Source organism: Salvelinus alpinus, chromosome 34 (genome assembly GCF_045679555.1).
Source record: "Salvelinus alpinus chromosome 34, SLU_Salpinus.1, whole genome shotgun sequence".
NCBI lineage: Eukaryota > Metazoa > Chordata > Actinopteri > Salmoniformes > Salmonidae > Salvelinus > Salvelinus alpinus.
The window spans coordinates 17,922,127-17,947,331 of NC_092119.1; the positions used below are offsets into that span (position 1 = coordinate 17,922,127).

General features: G+C 42.4%; 1 protein-coding gene across 2 annotated transcripts in view; it reads left to right on the forward strand.

The window, feature by feature from the left end:
• LOC139563397 (tyrosine-protein kinase receptor TYRO3-like) overlaps positions 1 to 25,205 on the forward strand; it is a 32,603-nt gene that overhangs the window by 4,642 nt on the left and 2,756 nt on the right. Inside the window, exons 3-16 of one of the 2 annotated variants that reach the window (XM_071382036.1) lie at positions 3,555 to 3,655; positions 3,780 to 3,950; positions 8,646 to 8,732; positions 8,927 to 9,042; positions 9,563 to 9,743; positions 11,319 to 11,461; positions 13,837 to 13,975; positions 16,412 to 16,538; positions 16,955 to 17,049; positions 17,289 to 17,384; positions 19,806 to 19,889; positions 20,318 to 20,410; positions 21,301 to 21,422; positions 21,862 to 21,971. In XM_071382036.1, coding sequence (XP_071238137.1) covers positions 3,555 to 3,655; positions 3,780 to 3,950; positions 8,646 to 8,732; positions 8,927 to 9,042; positions 9,563 to 9,743; positions 11,319 to 11,461; positions 13,837 to 13,975; positions 16,412 to 16,538; positions 16,955 to 17,049; positions 17,289 to 17,384; positions 19,806 to 19,889; positions 20,318 to 20,410; positions 21,301 to 21,422; positions 21,862 to 21,971 — 1,665 coding nt within the window. The remainder of the gene's footprint in view (positions 1 to 3,554; positions 3,656 to 3,779; positions 3,951 to 8,645; positions 8,733 to 8,926; positions 9,043 to 9,562; positions 9,744 to 11,318; positions 11,462 to 13,836; positions 13,976 to 16,411; positions 16,539 to 16,954; positions 17,050 to 17,288; positions 17,385 to 19,805; positions 19,890 to 20,317; positions 20,411 to 21,300; positions 21,423 to 21,861; positions 21,972 to 25,205) is intronic. The other variant, XM_071382037.1, reaches the window with a different exon arrangement.

The following is a 25,205-nucleotide window of genomic DNA, read 5'->3' on the forward strand; positions in this document are numbered from 1 at the left end:
GTTGTCCCTGGCAGAAAGAGAAAAAAAACTGTAAATAACATGGCTGAAGTGGAGACAGGGGTCTACCCCTACTGTAACCCACACACCAGGTAAACCAGGCCCCGAAGAGGGGCAGGCTGGATTGGAATGCATTCAGCTGCCTGTGACTGAGTGACCTAAAGCTTGGTGCAGACTGCTAGACCTAATGGTTAAGTGAACTTGCATTGCCAGTGGCAGCCATTTCTGTTAATCTCATGCACATGCACTGGGCACTGAAGCTCAAAGGTCTTCAGTTTGACCTCTCTGAAGTCTGAAACCTTTTTCCTGTATCCTTCTGTGTGCTCATGCTCATCACGCAACAATGTCCTAGATACCACGGACATCCACCATATGCTGTGTCTAGTCTAGGGAACTAGAATGACAAGATTGATTGAAATATATATGATAGAATGATTCATATCTATGGTCTAGTGACTAGTCCTTCATTGGTTGTTGATTGGAGTGGTGAGTTTGGATGCGATTGTTGTCAGAAGTGGGATACCATACACGAGTTAGGTGTCAATGTCACAAACGATGCGTGCGCGTCGATGAGGCAGAAATCTGTGTGTTGTTATGATTCTGGACAGTCAGATACAGTGGCAAGAAAAAGTATGTGAACCCTTTGGAATTACCTTGATTTCTGAATAAATCGGTCATCAAATTTGATCTGATCTTCATCTAAGTCACAACAATAGACAACCACAGTCTGCTTAAACTACTAACACACAAATTATTGTATTTGTCTTGTCTATATTGAATACATAGTTTTTCCAACCTACACTGAATGTTTAAATTATGTGAACTCCTCGGCTAATGACTACTCCAAAAGCTAATTGGAGTCAGGAGTCAGCTTACCTGGAGTCCAATCAATGAGACCAGATTGGAGATGTTGGTTAGAGCTGCCTTGCCCTATAAAAAAACACTCACAAAATTTGATTTAGCTATTCACAAGACGTATTGCCTGATGTGAACCATGCCTCGAACAAAATAGATTTCAGAAGAACTAAGATTAAGAATGGTTGACTTGCATGAAGTTGGAAAGGGTTACAAAAGTATCTCTTAAAGCCTTGATGTTCATCAGTCCACAGTAAGACAAATTGTCTATAAATGGAGAAAGTCCAGCACTGTTGCTACTCTCCCTGGGAGAGTAGCAAGAGCACAGTGCAGAATGCTCAATGAGGTTAAGAAGAATCCTACAGTGTCAGCTAAAGACTTACAGAAATCTCTGGAACATGCTAACATCTCTATTGACGAGTATACAATACGTAAAACACTAAACAAGAATGGTGTTCATGGGAGGACACCACGGAAGAAGCCACTGCTGTCCAAAAAAACATGAAGTTTGCAAATGTGCACCTGGATGTTCCAGTAGCGCTGGCAAAATATTATGTGGACTGATTCAACTAAAGTTGAGTTGTTTGGTAGGAACACACAACACTATGTGTGAAGAAAAAAAAAAGCCAGTATACCAACATCAAAACCTCATCCCAACTGTAAAGCATGGTGGAGGGAGCATAATGGTCTGGGGCTGCCTCAGGGCCTGGACAGCTTGCTATCATCGACGGAAAAATGAAGTCTCAAGGTTATCAAGACATTTTTCAGGAGAATATAAGGCTATCTGTCCGACAATTGCAGATACACAGAAGTTGGGTGATGCAACAGTACGACAACCCAAAACACTGAGGTAAATCAACAACAGAATGGCTTCAACAGAAGAAAATACGCCTGGACCAGTCAGTCCTGACCTCAACTCGATTGGGATGCTCGATTAAATCAACAACAGAACTCGATTAAATCAACAACAGAATGGCTTCAACAGAAGAAAATACGAGTGGACCAGTCAGTCCTGACCTCAACTCGATTGGGATGCCCTCAAGAGAGCACTTCACACCAGACATCCCAAGAATGTTGCTGAACTGAAACAGTTTGGAAAAGAGGAATGGTCCAAAATTCCTCCTGACCGTTGTGCAGGTCTGATCCGTTTTGTTGAGGTTATTGCTGCCAAAGGAGGGTCAACCAGTTATTAAATCCAAGGGTTCACATACCCTGCATTGTGAATGTTTACACGGTGTGTTCAATAAAGACATGACAACTTATAATTGTTTGTGTGTTATTAGCAGACTGTGCTTGTCTATTGTTGTGACCTAGATGAAGATCGAATCAAATTTTATGACCAATTTATGCAGAAATCCAGGTATTTCCAAAGGGGTCACATACTTTTTCTTACCACTGTAGCTAGCAACAATGACGACAACAAGCTGCCTTATGGGTAATGGTAGGTGGCTTGTTTCAGCTCATTGTATCTTGTTATTGATACCATGTTTTGAGGTGTTTTGACTCGTTTAGCTAGCTAACCAACAATTGTAACAATGTATTTGAGAGACAAGTGCTCATTGTGCAAACATATTAATGTTTTCAATAAAGATTTGGAGAGAAAATATACTGGTTTACAAGTTGTCAACAATCCTTTGATTCTTAGCAAACTCCGCCTGTTTTGCTCCACAGTTGCGCATGCATCGGTTTTGTTGCTAAACAACTGATCAATCTATGAGTGAGTAGGACCTGCCAATGCAGGCAATGGTTTCCAGAGTGACTCCTAATACAAATACACAGTGTACTCCTGCTGAGTGAAATTTTCCCCAAGCTAGTTTATTGCTCCAATTAGTTATTGTCCTACTTCCAGTGGTTTAAAGTACTTAAGTAAAACATAAACGCAAAAAAAATGACTTAAGTAGTACTTTAAAGTATCTGTACTTTACTATTAATATTTGTGACTACTTTTACTTCACTACATTCCTAAAGAAAATGATGTACTTTTTACATACATTTTCCCTGACACCCAAAAGTAGTCGTTACATTTTGAATGCTTAGCAGGACAGGAAAATGGTCCAATTCACACACTTATCAAGAGAACATCGCTAGTCATCCCTACTGCCTCTGATCTGGAGGACTCATTAAACGCAAATGCTTAGTTTGTAAATTATGTCTGAGTGATGGTGTGCCCCTGACTATCCTTAAATACAAAAGTATGTCTGGTTTTCTTTATAAGGAATTTGAGATGATTTATACTTTTGTTACTTAAGTATATTTTAGCAATTACATTTACTTTTGATACTTAAATATATTTAAAACCAAATACTTTTACTCAAGTAGTATTTTACTGGGTGACTTACCTTAACTTTTACATTAGTCCTTTTCTAGTATCTTTTACTCAAGTATGACAATTGGGTACTTTTTCCACACCTGCCTACTTCATCTCTCAACATATCCTCCAGGGGTTCTTTATTGTTATATTGTACATTTTTCTTCTGCTACCCAGTTATATGTGATGGGCTTTTACCTCCATTCTGCCTAGTGGGTCTCCTCTCATCTATCAGAACTAATCCACATCTTTTTAGGAGAGGTGTTTTTGGATGTGCTCAGGGAATAATTTGGTTTATAGAATTACTACATCATTTAGAAATGTGATTTCTTTTTTTTGCATGTTAAGTACTAGGGGAATCACTGAGTGTGTCTGTCTGTCCGGGTGGTTTCAGTGTGAAGTCTGTCCAGCAGCAGGATGCAGGGAAGTACTGGTGTGAGGTAGAGTTCCGAGGCTCGACCATCTCTTCGGAGCCCGCCTGGATAACAGTAGAGGGTAAATCAATCAATGTTGTCCTGTCTGTCTCTTTCTTTCTCTCAACACAATGGCCTTTTTTTCAATAACATGATCAAATGTATTATCCTGTTATCATGGTCATACTTTCTGGTTCTTTCTCAAGGTGTCCCCCACTTTACACTTGAGCCCCAAGACGTAGCCACGATCCCTGGCGTGCCCTTTAACCTGACGTGTACTGCTGTGGGTCCCCCATGCCCGGTGGAGGTGCTGTGGTGGCTGGGAGGAGTACAGGAGGGAGACATCACTTCCTCTCCATCTGTACTCCATGTTAACGGTAAGTCTCTACCAGGGTTGTTATTCAATCTTTCCTTGATTCCTTTCCTGAAATCTCTTTACTTTCCTTGATTCCTTGCATCATCTCCTCTCACCTTCTCAAAATGCATTGTGGGAGAAGATCTGAGGTTCCTCCCCTCGGGCCCTCTCCTCCAATGAGAAGGTTTTTAGGAGGTGGTGAAGAGAGATGATTTGAAGAACCGACTATAGACTACTGTGCAATATCCTATTTCTGCTGCTTCTCCCCTCCCTCTGGCTGGTTAAATCAACAGTGATATGATGAATCATAAGAATGAGTCAGATCAGAGTGTGTCATTTTCACATACTGTAAGTTCAATAAGGTGGACTGCCGTCTATCTGTTGTAAGAGTGCCATTAGTCATTACAAGGAATGGATTATAGTTTTATAGCATTCTCACTGGTCCTTGAGCTCTGCCCATGAGTTGGAAATATAACTGTTTGAATGGTAGAACTAAGCCAAAGGTTATTCTCAATGGGTGGAAGGCAACTGAAGGGCTGTCTTGCTCTTTCTTTCTCTGTCACCAAGGGTGTAGCCCAAGGCTCAATCCTAGGCACCACGCTCTTCTCAATTTACATCAACAATATAGCTTAGGCAGTAGGAAGCTCTCTCATCCATTTATATGCAGATGATACAGTCTTATACTCAGCTGGCCCCTCCATGGGTTTTGTGTTAAACACTCTACAACAAAGCGTTCTTAGTGTCAAACAAGCTTTCTCTGTACTGAACCTTGTTCTGAACACCTACAAAACAAAGGTGGTTTGGTAAGAAGAATGCCCCTCTCCCCACAGGTGTTATTACTACCTCTGAGGGTTTAGAGCTTGAGGTAGTCACCTCATACAAGTACTTGGGAGTATGGCTAGATGGTACACTGTCCTTCCCATAGCACATAGCAAAGCTGCAGGTTTAAGTTAAATCTAGACTTGGTTTTGTCTATCATAATTGCTCCTCTTTCACCCCAGCTACCAAACTCAGATGACCATCCTACCCATGCTAGATTGGGGAGACATAATTTATAGATCGGCAGGTAAGGGTGCTCTCGAGCGGCTAGATGTTCTTTACCATTCGGCCATCAGATTTGCCACCAATGCTCCTTATCGGACACATCACTGCACTCTATACTCCTCTGTAAACTGGTCATCTCTGTATACCCGTCACAAGACCCACTGGTTGATGCTTATTTATAAAACCCTCTTAGGCCTCACTCCCAGCTATCTGAGATACAGTTGAAGTTTACATACACTTAGGTTGGAGTCATTAAAACTCGCTTTTCAACCACTCCACAAATTTCTTGTTAAACTATAGTTTTAGCAAGTCGGTTAGCACATCTACTTTGTGCATGACACAAGTGATTTATCCAACAATTGTTTACAGACAGATTATTTCACTTATAATTCACTGTATCACAATTCCAGTGGGTCAGAAGTTTACATACACTACATTGACTGTGCCTTTAAACAGCTTGGAAAATTCCAGAAAACAATGGCATGGCTTTAGAAGCTTCTGATAGGCTAATTGACATCATTTGAGTCAATTGGAGGTGTACCTGTGGATGTATTTCAAGGCCTACCTTCAAACTCAGTGCCTCTTTGCTTGACATCATGGGAAAATCAAAAGAAATCAGCCAAGACCTCAGAAAAAGAATTGTAGACCTCCACAAGTCTGGTTCATCCTTAAGAGCAATTTCCACACGCCTGAAGGTACCACGTTCATCTGTACAAACAATAGTACGCAAGTATAAACACCATGGGACCACGCAGCCGTCATACCGCTCAGGAAGGAGATGCGTTCTGTCTCCTAGAGATTAACGCACTTTGGTGCGAAAAGTGCAAATCAATCCCAGAACAGCAAAGGACCTTGTGAAGATGCTGGAGGAAACAGGTACAAAAGTATCTATATCCACAGTAAAATAAGTCCTATATTGACATAACCTGAAAGGCCGCTCAGCAAGGAAGAAGCCACTCCTCCAAAACCGCCATAAAAAAGCCAGACTACGGTGTGCAACTGCACATGGGGACAAAGATCGTACTTTTTGGAGAAATGTCCTTTGGTCTGATGAAACAAAAATAGAACTGTTTGGCCATAATGACCATCATTATGTTTGGAGGAAAAAAGGGGGTTGCTTGCAAGCTGAAGAACACCATCCCAACCGTGAAGCAAGGGGGGGCAGCATCATGTTGTGGGGGTGCTTTGCTGCAGGAGGGACTGGTGCAATTCACCAAATAGATGGCATCATGAGGTAGGAAAATTATGTGGATATATTGAAGCAACATCTCAAAACATCAGTGGGGAAGTTAAAGCTTGGTCGCAAATGGGTCTTCCAAATGGACAATGACCTCAAGCATACGTCCAAAGTTGTGGCAAAATGGCTTAAGGACAACAAAATCAAGGTATTGGAGTGGCCATCACAAAGCCCTGACCTCAATCCTATAGAACATTTGTGGGTAGAACTGAAAAAGGGTGTGCGAGCAAGGAGGCCTACAAACCTGACTCAGTTACACCAGCTCTGTCGGGAGGAATGGGCCAACATTCACCCAACTTCTAGTGGGAAGCTTGTGGAAGGCTACCTGAAACGTTTGACCCAAGTTAAACAATTTAAAGGCAATGCTACCAAATACTAATTGAGTGTATGTAAACTTCTGACCCACTGGGAATGTGATGAAAGAAATAAAAGCTGAAATAAATCATTCTCTCTACTATTATTATACATTTCACATTCTTAAAATAAAGTGGCGATCCTAACTGACCTAAGAAAGGGATTTTTTACTAGGATTAAGTGTCAGGAATTGTGAAAAACTGAGTTTAAAATGTATTTGGCTAAGGTGTATGTAAACTTCCGACTTCAATTGTATCTACTGCAGCCCTCATCCTCCACATACAACACCTGTCCTGCCAGTCACATTCTGGTAAAGGTCCCCAAAGCACACACATCCCTGGGTCGCTCGTCTTTTCAGTTCGCTGCAGCTAGCGATTGGAATGAGCTGCAGCAAACACTCAAACTGGACAGTTTTATCTCCATCTCTTCATTCAAAGACTCAATCATGGACACTCTTACTGACTGTTGTGGCTGCTTTGCGTGATGTATTGTTGTCTCCACCTTCTTGCCTTCTGTGCTGTTGTCTGTGCCCAAGAATGGTTTGTACCCTGTTTTGTGTTGCTACCATGTTGTTGTTGCTACCATGCTGTGTTTTCATGTGCTTCTGCCATGCTATGTTGTTGTCTTTAGGTCTCTCTTTATGTAGTGTTGTCTCTCTTGTCGTGATGTGTGTTTTGTCCTATATTTTTATTTAATCCCAGCCCTCGTCCACGCAGGAGGCCTTTTACCTTCTGGTAGGCCGTCATTGTAAATAAGAATTTGTTATTAACTGACTTGCCTAGTTAAATAAAGGTTGAATAAAAAATGTAAATATATTCTTCAATGAGCGTACGCACAGCACCGAATACACCACTGAATGTTTGACCCTTTTTTTTTTATATATATAGAGGGGGAACCAATGACCTCACCTGCCATATAATGTTTCTCCTTATGTGAAAGGACAAATGTCTTGACCTGAGATTGGAAATGTGTTGTAATTGTTTGAAAACACATAAAAGTGTACAAGTTGTTTGACACTAGCCAGTCCTCTGTGACATCCCATCCACAGAAGTAAATTGACTGGATTTTTCATTAGTTGTCTGTTTTATTCCGTTCTCGTGATATGCAAGCTTTTCATGTTAGTGTCTCCTCTTTCATTTCTCCTTTTATGTTGAGCTGGTTCTGTTTCAGAAATAAGGAGCCTCCTACACTCTGCCATATAACTGGACCTGCCTGGCCCTTTCATCTCAATCAACACTGCTGACCAGAACCTCTCATTATAAGGTTGTGTCGCAAATGGAATCCTATTCCCAATGTAGTGCACTACTTTTGACCAGGGCCCATAGGACTCTGGTCAAATGTAGTGCACTATATAGGGAAAAGGGTTCCATTTGGGCGCATACAAATAATTTGCTGCTAAGTGCCAACTCTGAGTCAGGAATGCGGCAGCCATATAGTCAACTTAACAGGCGTTGATGTTTTCCTATCTGACTCCCAGAGACTGATGTTTCCCTGGAATGTGAGAGTAACCAGAAATGTTTCAGCCCAGCTGATGGTTCTCTGTTATGACTCTGACATGTTGTTTTGTGATTGTCAGTCAGTTGATGAATAACCAGGCAGTGTCCCACAGTGCCTGGTAGTAATCACTGTACAGTACACAAACACCCGCCTTTATGTAAACATATTTGCCATGAAGGATTAGCCCAAGGACATTTATGTAATGGAGGGATACAACAGCCTTATCAAGACAGTCTAGTTTAGGAGTTATTGATTGTGCTGACCTTGTTTCCTTGTGTAGTTTCAGTAGCTGATTTGTTCAAATTGGTAGTGCCAAAATCTCTTTGATCCTAATGAGCCAAGTGTACTACAAACCCTCACAGCACTTCATATACAGTACTCCACTCTGGTATGCATTGCCTACTGTCCAGTGTGTGAGAATTTCTCATTTACATTGGAGATAGACTGTTGGTCAGGCATGATTGCAGGGGACTGGTTTAACACTGTTGGCATAAACTGGCAGCTTACCTTTTAAAAGGGCTCTGGCATGCTGTTGAGTACATCACATCATGAGTACACCATGTCTCCCTCCTCTTTTCCCTGTAGGTGTTAATAACAGCATCAAGTTCTACTGTGAAGCCAAGAATGCCAGAGGTATCTCAGTATCTCGAACAGGCACTGTGCACATTAAAGGTGAGAAATTCATGAATAATCAATGCTGTCATGAGTGTGACTAAGTAATTTTTCGCTGCCTGATGAAGACCGGTTAGTCAATGCACGTTACAGTATGCTGCTGTAATTTAGCTAGGTTTATCGGCCCCTAGTCCAGCTTCTGTTCAGAGTTGGATGTTTGTAAATCTAAAACCCTGTTCTTTAATTGACTGCAGTCCTCCCAGCAGCCCCTAAAGGTGTGCAGGTGGTCCACATGGTGGAGAACAATGTCACGCTGGCCTGGAGCCCTGGCTTCACTGGACACTCTGACCTGTCAGCCTGCACCTTCCAGGTACAGTAACTAAGACTGAACCAACACGACTGAGATGTTCTGTGTCAGTACTACATTCATATAACAAAGAACCCTTTGACCTAATTCTTACATTTAGATTTTCAATAAAGCAACCATAATATGCAGTGGATAAATTAGTTATTATTACGAAATGTGGTGGTTGTTGTCAGTGCTATTTTAAGATGGGAGTGACAACCATCAGAATTCCATTAAAGCCTTGGATGAATGTTTGGCCTAGACTGAGATAATGAAAACCACATACCCATTCTTTTAAAATTAAAGACACCCTGAGTATTTAGACCTCAGTTTCAATATTGGAATGAAAGAATTTGGCAATGGAAATATGACCATTTTTAAAGAGATACTTTGAGATGTTGGCAACGAGGCCCTTTATCTACTTCCTCAGAGTCAGATGAACTCCTGGATACCATTTTTATGTCTCTGTGTCCAGTATGAAGGAATTTAGAGGTAGTTTTGCCAGCTAATGCTAAACTACTAACTTCCTTCATACCTTTTACAGATGTCTAAGAACTCTGGGAGGAAGGTGGAAGTTCGAGACCAGCGTGTGAAGGTTCCACCGTTCCAACAGATCCTCAGTGGGCTGAGCTGCTACTCCAACTACAGTGTTAGAGTGTGCTGTGACAATGAGGTGGGGACATCCCCGTTCTCTGGCTGGCTGGACTTTCAGACACCAGAAGCAGGTGTGCATCCAGTCACTAGAATAGATGATGACATGGGGCTGAACGGGGCTGAACAGGGTTGCGTTCCAAATGGCACCCTATTCCTATGGGCCCTGGTCAAAAGTAGTGCACTATAAAGGGAATAGGGTGCCATTTGGGACTTAAGCCTTTTGTTCATCAACAGTTGTTTTTGTTGTCATTTTCTACCAACTGCACTCACATCACCAGCTGGACATCAATAGCATGTGACGATCCATGCAACAGTCTGGCGAGTAGCAACCTTATCACAATGGGAACATAATGATTCTCTGTGTTTGTGGCCCTCTGTGTCTCACAGCCCCACGGACGACCTTTCAAAGTTGTTACTCTGTCAAAGTAACATGAAACATTCAGAGGTGGTTAAGCGGACACAGATTAACCCTAATCCTGGACCAAAAAGAATTTGAAGGAGATTCTCCATTGAGTTGTCTTTTTAGTCTAGGACTAGCATTAGCTTAATTTTGTCTGGGAATCCACCCCTTATTGTTCATATAGGATATGGTCTAAGTTGATATGCAGTTTTAAATGAGGGTTGTTAAAATAAGTTGGACAGGCGGCTGAGTTTAGAGGTGATCATGAGAGCTAGTCTGAGGGGAGCAGTGGAGTGGGGGTTTCTGGTGGCGACCTTGTTTGTATGTTTGTAAACTGCCAGTGCTGGACACAGGCCAGTGGATTCCAGTCCCACTTGTACAATGAACCATTGTACATGCCCTCAATCCATATCAATGTGCTGCAGTGCTGAACTAAACCCCGTTGTCTCATTGTCGACACACGCTGGTCAAGGAGGCCACTGCAGGAATGATTGGGGTCTCATTTTAGGGTGACCTGAAGCCGGTCTCAATTTGCTTCTGGATTATTGACTTCCCCAGAGTCAGATGAACTTGTGGATACCATTTTTATGTCTCTGTGTGCAGTATGAAGGAAGTTAGAAGTAGTTTCGCAAGCTATTGCTTACTAGCAATGACTGGAAGTCTATGGATATCTACTAGCATGATAGCAGACACCCATAGACTTCCAGTAAATACCCATAAACTTAGTCATTGCGCTAAAGCTAGTTAGCATTGGCTTGCAAAACTACCTCGAACTTCCTTCATACTGGACACAGAGACATACATTTTTTATCCACGAGTTCATCTGACTGCTGGAGTAGATAAAGGGCCTCATTGCCAAATCCCGAAGTATCTCTTGGCCCTTTCCCTTATATCCCATTCAGTGTGTTTAATAGTCACATGTGCAGGGTTGCAGGTGTGATTGGAGGGTACAACTTAGGCTCCGAGCTCCAACATGCAGGACTAAGTTAAATAAAATAATGAAAATGATAATAAAAAATGAAAAACAACAATCTGTAGCAGCGATGAATAAATGTCCATATGTTTGCAGATGTGGAAGCAATACGGCTTATACCTATCCAGACCCTTTAGATCTGTTAACGTTTTTAAGGATTAGGACCAAGGGAGTGATGACAGCATGGACATATACAATGGCAACCCCTTATTGTTCTTTGATGAAATGTAAAGTATTGTCATGACACTGACCCTGTGTCTTCCTTCTTTCTAGTGCCCTCTGCTGCCCCCCGGAACCTGACCTTTGAACTAACTGAACAGCAGCTGTCCCTGAACTGGGCGAGCTTGGACGACAAGGAGCTGCAGGGGAAACTGATGGCCTACAAAGTCCAGTGGAACCTGGGAGGAGAGGGACAGGTTCAGACCCATACACCTGTACACACTGAAGGAATCTAGTATACACCTCAGATGATAGCAAAAGCTGCAGGAAGAAAATAGTCTCTGGCTGTGCAGATCAATGCACATTTCAGTAATTTAATATACCAAATTCTCAGTCACAGTAGACATTGGTCAGTGGAGCATACAATAACCACAGCCAGCTGACACCAGTCTTCAGCTGCTGTCAACAGTCTACGTCTTATTAATTACAATCCCTATGTTTCTGTTATTATGGAATGTGGTACATTACAGTATGACTACGTTCACAATCCTATGGCCATACCAGAAGTTTCTATGGCCATACTAGGGGTTGAGTTGTTTTTAATAGGGACATTGCTATAGAAAATGGGTCAAAAGTATTTTTACTCTCCTTTCTATGACTCCCAATCTGTCAGGTGTTCAGGTGAAATATCTAAACCCTTTGAGCTCGCTACATGTGTTCAGTTTTTTTTTCTTGGCCACTAGAATTGTATAATGACCATACAATGCCTCCAGAAAGTATTCACACCAATAGGTGTTGTCACTGGCCTAGACACACAGTGGCCGAGACACACAGTGGCCGAGACACACAGTGGCCGAGACACACAGTGGCCGAGACACACCCTGGTTTAGACACACCCTGGTTTAGACACACCCTGGTTTAGACACACAGTGGCCTAGACACACAGTGGCCGAGACACACAGTGGCCTAGACACACAGTGGCCTAGACACACAGTGGCCGAGACACGCAGTGGCCGAGACACGCAGTGGCCGAGACACGCAGTGGCCGAGACACGCAGTGGCCGAGACACGCAGTGGCCTAGACACGCAGTGGCCTAGACACGCAGTGGCCTAGACACGCAGTGGCCGAGACACGCAGTGGCCGAGACACGCAGTGGCCGAGACACGCAGTGGCCGAGACACGCAGTGGCCGAGACACCCTGGCCTAGACACACAGTGGCCTAGACACACAGTGGCCGAGACACACAGTGGCCGAGACACACAGTGGCCTAGACAGACACACAGTGGCCTAGACAGACACACAGTGGCCGAGACACACAGTGGCCTAGACACACAGTACCCCATAATGTCAAAGTGGAAATACGGTTTTTGAAAATGTTACACATTCATTCATTAAAAATAAAGCTGAAATGTCTTGTATCAATAAGTATTCAACCCTTTTGTTATGGCAACACTAAATACGTTCAGGAGTAAAAATGTGCTTAACAAGTCACATAAGTTGCATGGACTCACTCCATGTCATGATATTTGAATGACTACCTCATCTCTGTACCCCACACATACAATTACCACAAAGACCAGGGATAAGGGCACCTATTGGTAGATGGGTAAAAATAAAAAAAGAAGACATTGAATATCGCTTTGAGCATGGTGAAATTATTAACTACACTTTGGATGGTGTGTCAATACACCCAGTCACTACAAAGATACAAGTGTCCATCCTAACTCAATTGCCGGAGAGGAAAGACACCACTCAGGGATTTCACCATGATGCCAAAACATTTATTACAGTTTATTAATGGCTGTGATAGGAGAACTGAGGATGGATCAACAACATTATAGTTACTCCACAATACTAACCTAATTGACAGAGTGAAAAAATAAGGATGTCTGTACACAATACAAATATTCCAAAACAAGCATCTTGTTTGCTACAAGGCATTACAGTAAAACTGCAAAAAATGTGGCAAAGCAATTCACTTTTTCTCCTGAATACAAAGTGTTATATTTGGAGCAAATACAACACATTACTGAGTACCACTCTCCATATTTTCAAGCGTCATGTTATGGTGTATGATTGTAATCGTTAAGAACTTGGCAGTTTATTAGGATAAAAAATAAATTTAATGGAGCTAAGCACAGGTTAAATCCTAGAGGAAAACCTGGTTCAGTCTGCTTTCCACCAGACACTGGGAGATTAATTCACCTTTCAGCAGGACAGTAACCTAAAACACAAGGTCAAATCTACACTGGAGTTGCCGAGTTACAGTTTTGATTTAAATCTACTTAAAAATATATGGCAAGACCTGAAAATGGTTAAAGATCATGATCATTTGTGTTGCTGAAATTGTAACATCAAATTAATGTTCAAAATGTATTCCAAGTCCTCTTGCATGGTCTTCAATGTAATATTTTCTCATAATGGAGAGAATTCAAAAAAATTACTTAATTAAAAGGTCACATTTCATATTTTGTTTCAGTGGTGTCAAAGCATGTGTGTCTCTGTGATAAAAGGCCGGCACTTACTTGGATCTAATTTGCAATGGAAGCTTTGTTTTTAAGTTTCTTAAACTCAAAGCAATATGTCTTAATAGAACACACATTAACATACGTTTTGGTTGTTGTGTTCCAGGAGGCGTTGCTCTTTAAAGAGAACATGGCCCACCTGTCTGGTGGAGGTCGTTTCTTCAACGCTACCTTCCAGGTGTCGGCGTGTACAGTGGCCGGCTGTGGGCCCTGGAGCCAGCCTGTACTGGTCATGCCCGCCTCAGGTCAGTGAGCCCTTCTGTCACTCAACCACTATCAGTCCCCCTGTCACGCTGGTTGTGTACACTTGACACTTACATGCGACTTCTACTATCAGAATACAAAGATCGCATTGAAAAGACAAACAAGTCGCATTGTGGTCGGATTGTGATCAGATCTGACTGACCACTTCAGGTGGTCAGGGACGCATTGCGGGTGGATTTCTCCTCAGTCTGGACGCAATCAGGCTACAGAAAGTGCATACAGTGGGAAACGTCATCAGCACTTCGCCAACAAGTCTCCTGAAAACTTGTGTTTTGGAAGCGAAAGGCACCATATTTTTTCATTAAACGTTGGAGGAAATACATTCCTAGCATGTGAGGAACGTGTTTCCTGGCTTCATAAATGCTAGCTAATTAGGTGGGGAAAAATTGTTTGGCTAACCTGTTTGCAATCCCTTTAGCTTTGCTGGCTGGCTACAGAGGTTAGTTGGTTAGTTAGCTATAGTAGATAAATACTGCCATCAAGTTGTTGTGTTATCAAATTTAGCCTTTTCCACCGTTTGCATATTGGCATTTCAATATAACCTAGGAAAAGGGAATCCGGACACAATGTGGACAGATTTAAATGTAGGTGTAGATGTACAGTGGGGCAAAAAAGTATTTAGTCATCCACCAATTGTGCAAGTTCTCCCACTTAAAAAGATGAGAGGCCTGTAATTTTCATCATAGGTACACTTCAACTATGACAGACAAAATGAGAAAAAAAAATCCTGAAAATCACATTGTAGGATTTTTAATGAATTTATTTGCAAATTATGGTGGAAAATAAGTATTTGGTCACCTACAAACAAGCAAGATTTCTGGCTCTCACAGACCTGTAACTTCTTCTTTAAGAGGCTCCTCTGTCCTCCACTCGTTACCTGTATTAATGGCACCTGTTTGAACTTGTTATCAGTATAAAAGACACCTGTCCACAACCTCAAACAGTCACACTCCAAACTCCACTATGGCCAAGACCAAAGAGCTGTCAAAGGACACCAGAAACAAAATTGTAGACCTGCACCAGGCTGGGAAGACTGAATCTGCAATAGGTAAGCAGCTTGGTTTGAAGAAATCAACTGTGGGAGCAATTATTAGGAAATGGAAGACATACAAGACCACTGATAATCTCCCTCGATCTGGGGCTCCACGCAAGATCTCACCCCGTGGGGTCAAAATGATCACAAGAACGGTGAGCAAAAATCCCAGAAACACACGGGGGGACCTAGTGAATGACCTGCAGAGAGCTGGGACCAAAGTAACAAAGCCTACCATCAGTAACACACTACGCCGCCAGGGACTCAAATCCTGCAGTGCCAGACGTGTCCCCCTGCTTAAGCCAGTACATGTCCAGGCCCGTCTGAAGTTTGCTAGAGAGCATTTGGATGATCCAGAAGAAGATTGGGAGAATGTCATATGGTCAGATGAAACCAAAATAGAACTTTTTGGTAAAAACTCAACTCGTTGTGTTTGGAGGACAAAGAATGCTGAGTTGCATCCAAAGAACACCATACCTACTGTGAAGCATGGGGGTGGAAACATCATGCTTTGGGGCTGTTTTTCTGCAAAGGGACCAGGACGACTGATCCGTGTAAAGGAAAGAATGAATGGGGCCATGTATCGTGAGATTGAGTGAAAAAACGTGGCTGGGTCTTTCAGCATGACAATGATCCCAAACACACCGCCCGGGCAACGAAGGAGTGGCTTCGTAAGAAGCATTTCAAGGTCCTGGAGTGGCCTAGCCAGTCTCCAGATCTCAACCCCATAGAAAATCTTTGGAGGGAGTTGAAAGTCTGTGTTGCCCAGCAACAGCCCCAAAACATCACTGCTCTAGAGGAGATCTGCATGGAGGAATGGGCCAAAATACCAGCAACAGTGTGTGAAAACCTTGTGAAGACTTACAGAAAACGTTTGACCTCTGTCATTGCCAACAAAGGGTATATAACAAAGTATTGAGATACACTTTTGTTATTGACCAAATACTTATTTTCCACCATAATTTGCAAATAAATTCATAAAAAATCCTACAATGTGATTTTCCCCCCCTCATTTTGTCTGTCATAGTTGAAGTGTACCTATGATGAAAATTACAGGCCTCTCATCTTTTTAAGTGGGAGAACTTGCACAATTGGTGGCTGACTAAATACTTTTTTGCCCCACTGTATAACATGTTCGGGAATTACATTATCGTAACTCTATGATCAGAATACAAAATCTGTATGAACTGTCGAGTCTAAAGACGGCCTCTGTCACTATCCACTATTAGTCCCTCTGTCACTATCCAACATTAGTCCCTCTGTCACTATCCACTAGTAGTCTAGTTTTGAAACCTATGCTCCAAATTTAAAGGTGACACGGCTTTGTGTTGTATGTAAAGCTAGCTTGTTATACTGTGTGTGTGTGTGTTTATGTTCCACAAAGCAGTGGCAGCCCAGACTCAGAGAGGCCATATGTGGGTGGGTCTGTTGCTGGGCCTGCTGGTGGCCACCATGGTAGGGCTTCTCCTGACAGTCCTAGTGCACCGCAGAGGGAAGGAAACACAGTTTGGGTAGGCTATGATTGTCTCTCTCTCTCTACTAGAATACAGCCATTCATATATATATGTATATATATCTCTAGACATAATTCTTTAGGTGAGAATGATTTATATGGGCTGAAAGCAGCGCACCACCCCCTTCACATACAGGCAGGTTTTTCTGCAGTATATACCAGAATCCGAGGCATTGTTTGAATACTTTGACAGCATCCTTCTTCACTTCTTTCTTCTGAGCTGACATGATTGGATAAGGAAAAGCAAGGTTTCCACGAGATTCCCTTCAACAATGTTTTGGTCTGATCAGTGGAATATCTCTAGGAAGGGAGGAAGGATGCATTTTAGAAGTATCTGAACACAGGGGCAATGTATCTACAAGGTTACAACACCAACGTAAAGATGGGATAATAGGGCTCTGCTTGTCCTTGCAGGTCTGTGTTCAAGCCACCGGGGACTGAGAGCACGGTCTCCTTCACTGCAGCCAGGTCATTCAACAGGACCTGCTCTGAGCTCCCAGACTCCACCTGTAAGTAAAGTCAGTCATGTTTGGCTTGTAGCCTCCACAAATAAATGTTTCTCTATTGACACATATGGCACAAGCACTACAGTGCGGTTGAATCCTAAATGGCACACTATTCCCGATATAGTGCACTACTTTTGACCAGAACCTTTTGGGCTCACTACATAGGCAAAAAGGTGCCTCTATTGACCACTACTGTGGACCTGGGTTGTGAAATAATGAATTGTATCTCTGTCTTCCACCAGTGGACAGCTTGGGTATCAACGACGATCTGAAGGCCAAGCTTCAAGACGTTCTGATCCCAGAAAGGCTACTGACCCTCGGACACATCTTGGGAAAAGGTTGGTGGGACATCCTCTGTTTATTTCACTTAGCTGTGCTACACAGATAAAGTACATTTAGATAGAAAACCTTTACAATGTATTGTTTGATGCTGCAACGTGCAAAATCAAATCAGTTTATTGGTCACGTACATAGATTTACAGGTGTTATTGCAGGTGCAGCGAAATGCTTGTTTTCTAGCTCCAACAGTTTAGTAATATAATACCCTCACCCCCACAGTGACCATGCGTGCGTACGTACATATCCCAACCAGAAGCAATAGATTACAGGCAACATCTGCACTGAGCTAAAGGCTAGAGCTGTCGTTTTCAATGAGCGGGACACTAATCCGGACGCTTATAAGAAATCCCGCTATGCCCTTTGACGAACCATCAAACAGACAACGTGTCAATACAGGATCAAGATTGAATCCTACTACACTAGCTCTGACGTTCGTCGTATGTAGCAGGGCTTGCAAACTATCACAGATTACAAAGGGAAACCCAGCTGCGGGCTGTCTAGTGACGCGAGCCTACCAGTCCAGCTAAATACTTTTATGTGCGCTTCGAGGCTAGGAACACTGAACTATGCATGAGAGCATCAGCTATCACCCTCTCCTTAGCCGATGTATGACCTTTAAACAGGTTAACATTCACAAGGCCACAGGGCCATCCGGATTACCAGGACGAGTACTCAGAGCATGCACAGACCAACTGGCAAGTGTCTTCACTGACATTTTCAACCTCTCCCGTAATACCAACATGTTTTAAGCAGAACACCAAGGTAACCTGCCTAAATGACTACCGGCCCGTAGCACTCACATCTGTAGCCATGAAATGCTTTGAAAGGCTGGTCATGGCCCACATCAACACCATTATCCCAGACACCCTGGACCCACTCCAATTCGCATACCGCCCCAACAGATCCACAGATGACGCAATCTCTATTGCACTCCACACTGCCCACTGATCGTTGTCTTGTTGAAAGCTGAACCTTCACCCCAGTCTGAGGTCCTTAGCACTCTGGAGCAGGTTTTCATCAGGGATCTCTTTGTACTTTGCTCTGATTATCTTTCCCTGGATCCTGACTAATCTCCAAGTCCCTGCCGCTAAAAAACATCCCCACAGCATGATGCTTCCACCACCATGCTTCACCGTAGGGACGGTGCCAGGATTCCTCCAGACGTGACGCTTGACATTCAGGCCAAAGAGTTCATCAGGCCAGCGAATCTTGTTTCTCATGGTCTGAGAGTCTTTAGGTGCCTTTTGGCAAACTCCAAGCAGGCTGTCATGTGCCTTTTACTGAGGAGTGGCTTCCGTCTGGCAACTCTACCATACAGGCCTGATTGGTGTAGTGCTGCAGAGATGGTTGTCCTTTTGGAAGGTTCTCCCATCTCCACAGAGGAACTCTAGAGCTCTGTCAGAGTGACCATCGGGTTCTTGGTCACCTCCCTGACCAAGGCCCTTCTCCGATTGCTCAGTTTGGCTGGGCGGTCAGCTCTATGAAGAGTCTTGGTGGTTCCAAACTTCTTCCATTTAAGAATGATGGAGGCTACTGTGCTCTTGGGGACCTTCAATGCTGCAATCAAAATGTTTTTGGTACCCTTTCCCAGATCTGTGCCTCGACACAACCCTGTCTCGGAGCTCTACAGACAATTCCTGCGACCTCATGGCTTGGTTTTTGCTCTGACATGCACTGTCAACTGTGGGACCTTATATAGACAGGTGTGTCTTTCCAAATCATGTCCAATCAATTGAATTTACCACAGGTGGACTCCAATCAAGTAGTAGAACCATCTCAAGGATGATCAATGGAAACAAGATGCACCTGAGCTCAATTTCAAGTCTCATAGCAAAGGGTCCGAATACTTATGTAAATAAGGTATTTCAGTTTTTATTTGTAATACATTTGCAACAATTTCTAAAAACGTGTTTTTGCTTTGTAATTGTGGGGTATTTTGTGTAGATTGAGAGAAAAAAATTTAATACATTTTACAATAAGGCTGTAACGTAACAAAGTGGAAAAAGTCAATGGGTCTGAATACTTTCCGAAAGTACATATCTACCTCAGCTACCTCCTACCCTTGCACATGGACTTGGTACTGGTAACCCGTGTATATAACCAAGTTATCGTTGCTGTATATTTATTCCTGGTTATTTTTCTATTTATTCCTCATTATTACTATTATTATCTATTTTTTCTCTTTGCATTGTTGGGAAGGGCAAGCATTTCACTGTTGGTCTACACCTGTTTACGAAGCATGTGACAAAATTTGATTTGAAATTGAGAGCATTTACAAAATGCAAAATTTACATTTACATGGCCTATAACCATAACTGTGTATTGCTAAATAACAAGACAGACAATGTCTGTATTATATTTTGGAATATGTTGAGTTGTTTGAGAAGTAACGTACCAGTGATGTATCTGTGTCTGTTTAGGTGAATTTGGCTCAGTGCGTGAGGCCTTCCTAAAGACGGAGGACAGCACTGTACAACAGAAGGTTGCAGTGAAGGTGCTAAAAAGTGAGACTTTAGACTTTACATTTGAACTGCCTTTTGTATGATAATAATTTAGCAGATTTATATAGCGCTTTTCTACCAACGTAGGAACTCAAAGCACTTTACATAGTAGGGGGAACTCCCCTCATCCACCACCAATGTGTAGCACCCACCGGGGTGATGCACGGCGACCATTTTGGTGCCGGAACGCTCACCACACATCAGCTATCAGGTGGAAAGGTGAGGAGTGATATATACCAATTAGGAATGAGGGGGATGATTAGATGGCCATGATGTAATGGGGCCAAGTTGGGAATTTAGCCATGATCCCGGGGTTAACACCCCTGTTCTTATGAGTGTGTCAGTGGATATTACATTGATACCTGTATAATGTGAACTAATAAGTCATCGGAAGTTATGATAATGTATGTTCTCTGTCCTTTTTACATCAGCGGATATCAACTCATCATGTGATATTGAGCAGTGCCTGAAAGAGGCTGCTTACATGAAGGACTTCCACCATCCAAATGTCATCCAGCTCATTGGTTAGTGGCAGTGAAGACATATTTTACTCACTTCAATTAAATCTACCTTTTTTTATATCCTTAGGGGCAATTAAGAAAGGCATTGCCAGATTCCAAATAATAACAGCTTGCACATATAATACAACCACAACAACAAGTAAGGCTACTTGGGATCAGAAACGGAGTGTTTTAAGAGTTGCCCATCAATCAATGTGCTTTGACCAGGGCCGGCCCTAGCCTTATGGCTAAGCGAGATTTGGTCGGGGGTGCCCCCACCTCACGGCAAAACATTTGTGTCCCCCCTCTTGACGCGGAGAGAAAAACATTACGCTTTAAGTTAATTTCCTGCAATTCTGCACATTTTGCCAAGGGGTATAGAGAAAATGTTGCAGTTTTAAATGAAGTTAACTGCAATTCTACAGATTCTACGATGGCCTGACATTTTTATTTATTTACATTTTATAATGAATTTCATGCAATTCTACTCATTTTTCCATGGGGTGGATATCTAATATGATATGAGTGAAAATGACAAACAAAATCAATGGGGGCAACCTGGAGGTCAGGGCCCCTGGGCGAGTACCATGTCGGTGTTCGGCCATGATAGCCGGCTAGACAAACTACTCATCTAAAAATTGTTAGTTTACATGGATAATTGAGTGACTGTCAGTAACTGACATAATAAGAGAAACTGCTGATGCACAACCACATTTTTAAATTGCACCTGGTGTATTGTACTAATCTTACTCTCATTAGTGAGTTCCTAAAAACTAAAGGGGGGGGGGGGGGGGTTAGGTTGGGGGTCTCCTAGCAGCCTGCGGCCCTAAGCAACCGCTTATGCCTGAAGCTGGTCCCGGCTTTGACTGACTTGTTCTGCTGAGTTGTTGATTGAATATATATTTTTTCTCTAGGAGTGAGTTTGCACAGGCGGCCTCAGCAACGGTTGCCCATCCCCATGGTTATCCTGCCCTTCATGAAGCATGGGGATCTTCACACCTTTCTGCTCATGTCCCGCCTTGGAGATGAGCCCTTTGTGAGTAGTCACCTATACATTTTATACACACTTGTATGCATACTAAAATAGATACCCAATACAGGGACACAAACGCTCAGTGGCCAGTTTATTAGGTATACCCATCTAGTACGGGGTCGGACCCCTTTTCCTCCAGAACAGCCTGAATTCTTCAGGGCATAAAAACGTTGCTAAATTGGTAGCAAGGGACCTAACGTGTGCCAGGAAAACATTCACCACACCATTACACCAACAGCCTGTACTATTGACACCAGGCAAGATGAGGCCATGGACTTAGATGCATGTTTTAAATAATTCCATAATTTCCTGTTATAGACTATACTGGAAAGACAAGTCTTAGTGTAGGGTCAAATATTTTTTTCCCAGGACACTTTCTAATTGATGCATATCTTCAAATCATGTTTTAACAAAGTAATGTTGCGGTCTCTCCCTCACACAGACAGTGTCACTGCAGATGCTCATTCAGTTTATGTTGGACATTGCTCGTGGAATGGAGTACCTGAGCAACAAAAGCATCATACACAGGGATCTGGCTGCACGCAACTGCATGTAAGTGAATTACCAGTAGAGTAGACAGTGGCTCCATCTCAAATGGCACCCTATTCCCTATAAAGGGCACTACTTTTTATCAGAGCCCCATGGGCCCTGGTCAAAACTAGTGCACTAAATAGCAGGGTTCATACACATTTTGACAGAAGTAGTATCATAACTTTTCCAAAACTTCTCCATGACATTTAACCAAATTTCCATGACCAACAATTGGCGGCGTCTCTATGTACGTATGAAAAATATGCGTAATGTGGTATCAACACTGGGAGGCTGCTTTCTGATCCCATGTACTATCCTCCTGTTGTTGTGCAAGGCACTTAACCCCCACAAAGTAGAATACCGGTTAGGCAACTATATAAATCACGTGGTCAACCCTAGTCTGGAGAGGTACTGGGTGAAAGCTTTTGATCCAGCCCTGCTCAAACACATCAGAGCCAGTTTACCAAGGTCCAGTTGGGCAGCTAATCTCTAAAATGTGGTTTGTTAGAGGGGGGCTGGAACAAAAGCCTGTACACCCATTAGCTCTCCTGGAGGATGGTTGACCACCCTTGATGACAAATATTACAACCAAATACATTTTATGCCTTTTGAAATAACTCGCTCATTCAATATATCAAAGATCAAGTGGCTACAAATCTTTTTATTCAGCTGAAGCAAACCCACAAATTTTCTTCAGGAAATGTACCTTTTCTAGTTAAGTTTCTAAGCTAACTTGGTGTTTACTCTGCAGGCTGACTAGCACCTTGAGTTGAATGTCCCATACAGTGGATGCCCAAATTAACTGGAAGTATCTACAAAAACATTACTGTTTGCGATTCACAAATTATTATTTTGATTCACGATTCGATTCATTGCAACTGAACCAAAACCCAACTAATACAATGTTGAAGTGAATAATTCCTTTCATCCCAAAAAATTGTTAGTCTGTAGAAAGTTTTTGGGGACATGACGAAATGCTAATAATAGTTCAATAGTTAACTAGTGCAGGGGTTTTTCACTCGGGGGGGGGCCCTTCCAGCATTGGGGAACATCCCGTGCCCCCCCCATGACTATTTCTATGGGCACAGGCACTATGGGCACTTTCAATTCTATACATTTTGCCATGTGTATTCATGTGATATGAGTCACAAAAAAATTACAATATCTATAAACAAAAACAAATCTAAAAATATACGTTAGCTGACATGGGCTAGTTGACCTGGACAGTTCTTACAAGTTATAAATAGCTCTCTAAGGTATGCAATGACTGACAAGAGCAACTGATGATGCACTACCCAATTTCGAAATTGCACCTTGTGCATTCTACTATTACAACTTTCAAGAATAAGTTTAAAGCCGGTTTGAGTTCCTTAAAAACATTTTTTTATTAATCTACAGTGCCTTCGGAAAATATTCAGCCACATTGACTTTTTTAACATTTTGTTACGTTACAGCCTTATTCTAAAATTGATTAAATAAATACAAATATTCGGCAATCTACACACACTACCATAATGACAAAGCAAAAACATGTTTTTAGAAATGTTTGCTAATTTACAAAATACTTTTTACATAAGTATTCAGACCCTTTGCTATGAGAATCAAAATTGAGCTCAAGTGCATCCTGTTTCCATTGATCATCCTTGAGATGGTTAAAGTCCACCTTTGGTAAATTCAATTGATTGGACATGATTTGGAAAGGCACACACCTGTCTATATAAGGTCCCACAGTTGACAGTGCATGTCAGAGCAAAAAACAAGCCATGGGGTCGAAGGAACTGTCCGTAGAGCTCAGAGACAGGATTGTGTTGAGTCACAGATCTGGAGAAGGGTACCAAAACATTTCTGCAACTTTGAAGGTTCCCAAGAACACAGTGGCCTCCATCATTCGTAAATGGAAGATGTTTGGAACCACCAAGACTCTTCCTAGAGCTGGCTGCCCGGCCAAACTGAGCAATCGGGGTTGAAGGGCCATGGTCAGGGAGTTGACCAAGAACCTGATGGCCACTCTAGAGTTCCTCTTTGGAGATGGGAGAACCTTCCAGAAGGACAACCATCTCTGCAGCACTCCACCAATCAGGCCTTTATGGCAGAGTGGCCAGACGGAAGCCACTCCCAGAACAACAGCAAAGGACAATGTGAAGATGCTGGAGGAAACAGGTAGAAAAGTATCTATATCCACAGTAAAATGAGTCCTATATCGACATAACCTGAAAGGCCGCTCAGCAAGGAAGAAACCACTGCTCCAAAACCACCATAAAAAAAGCCAGACTACAGTTGGTAACTGCACATGGGGACAAAGATCATCCTTTTTGGAGAAATGTCCTCTTGTCTGATGAAATCAAAATAGAACTGTTTGGCCATAATGACCATCGTTATGTTTGGAAGAAAAAGGAGGATGCTTGCAAGCCGAAGAACACCATCCCAACCGTGAAGCACGGGCATACCAGCATCATGTTGTGTGGGTGCTTTGCTGCAGGATGGACTGGTGCACTTCACAAAATAGATGGCATCATGAGGCAGTAAACTTATGTGGATATATTGAAGCAACATCTCAAAACATCAGCCAGGAAGTTAAAGCTCGGTCACAAATGGGTCTTCCAAATGAACAATGACCTCAAGCATACTTCCAAAGTTGTGGCAAACTGGCTTAAGGACAACAAAGTCAAGGTATTAGAGGGGCCATCACAAAGCCCTGACCTCAACCCTATAGAAAATGTGTGGGCAGAACTGAAAAGGCGTGTGCGAGCAAGGAGGCCTACAAACCTGACTCAGTTACACCAGCTCTGTCAGGAGGAATGGGCCAAAATTCACCCAACTTATTGTGGGAAGCTTGTGGAAGGCTACCCGAAACATTTGACCCAAGTTAAACCATTTAAAGGTAATGCTACCAAAAACGAATTGAGTATATGTAAACTTCTGACCCACCGGGAATTTGATGAAAGAAATAAAAGCTGAAATAAATCATTCTCTCTACTATTATTCTGACATTTCACATTCTTCAAATAAAGTGGTGATCCTAACTGATCTAAAACAGGGATTTTTTACTAGGATTAAATGTCAGGAACTGTGAAATTTAGTTTAAATGTATTTGGCTAAGGTGTATTTAAACTTCTGACTTCATGTGTATGTACAGTTGAAGTTGGAAGTTTACATACACCTTAGCCAAATACATTTAAACTTAGTTTCATAATTCCTGACATTTAATCCTAGTAAAAATATTTGGCTAAAGTGTCATTCCGATCCTGACTAATA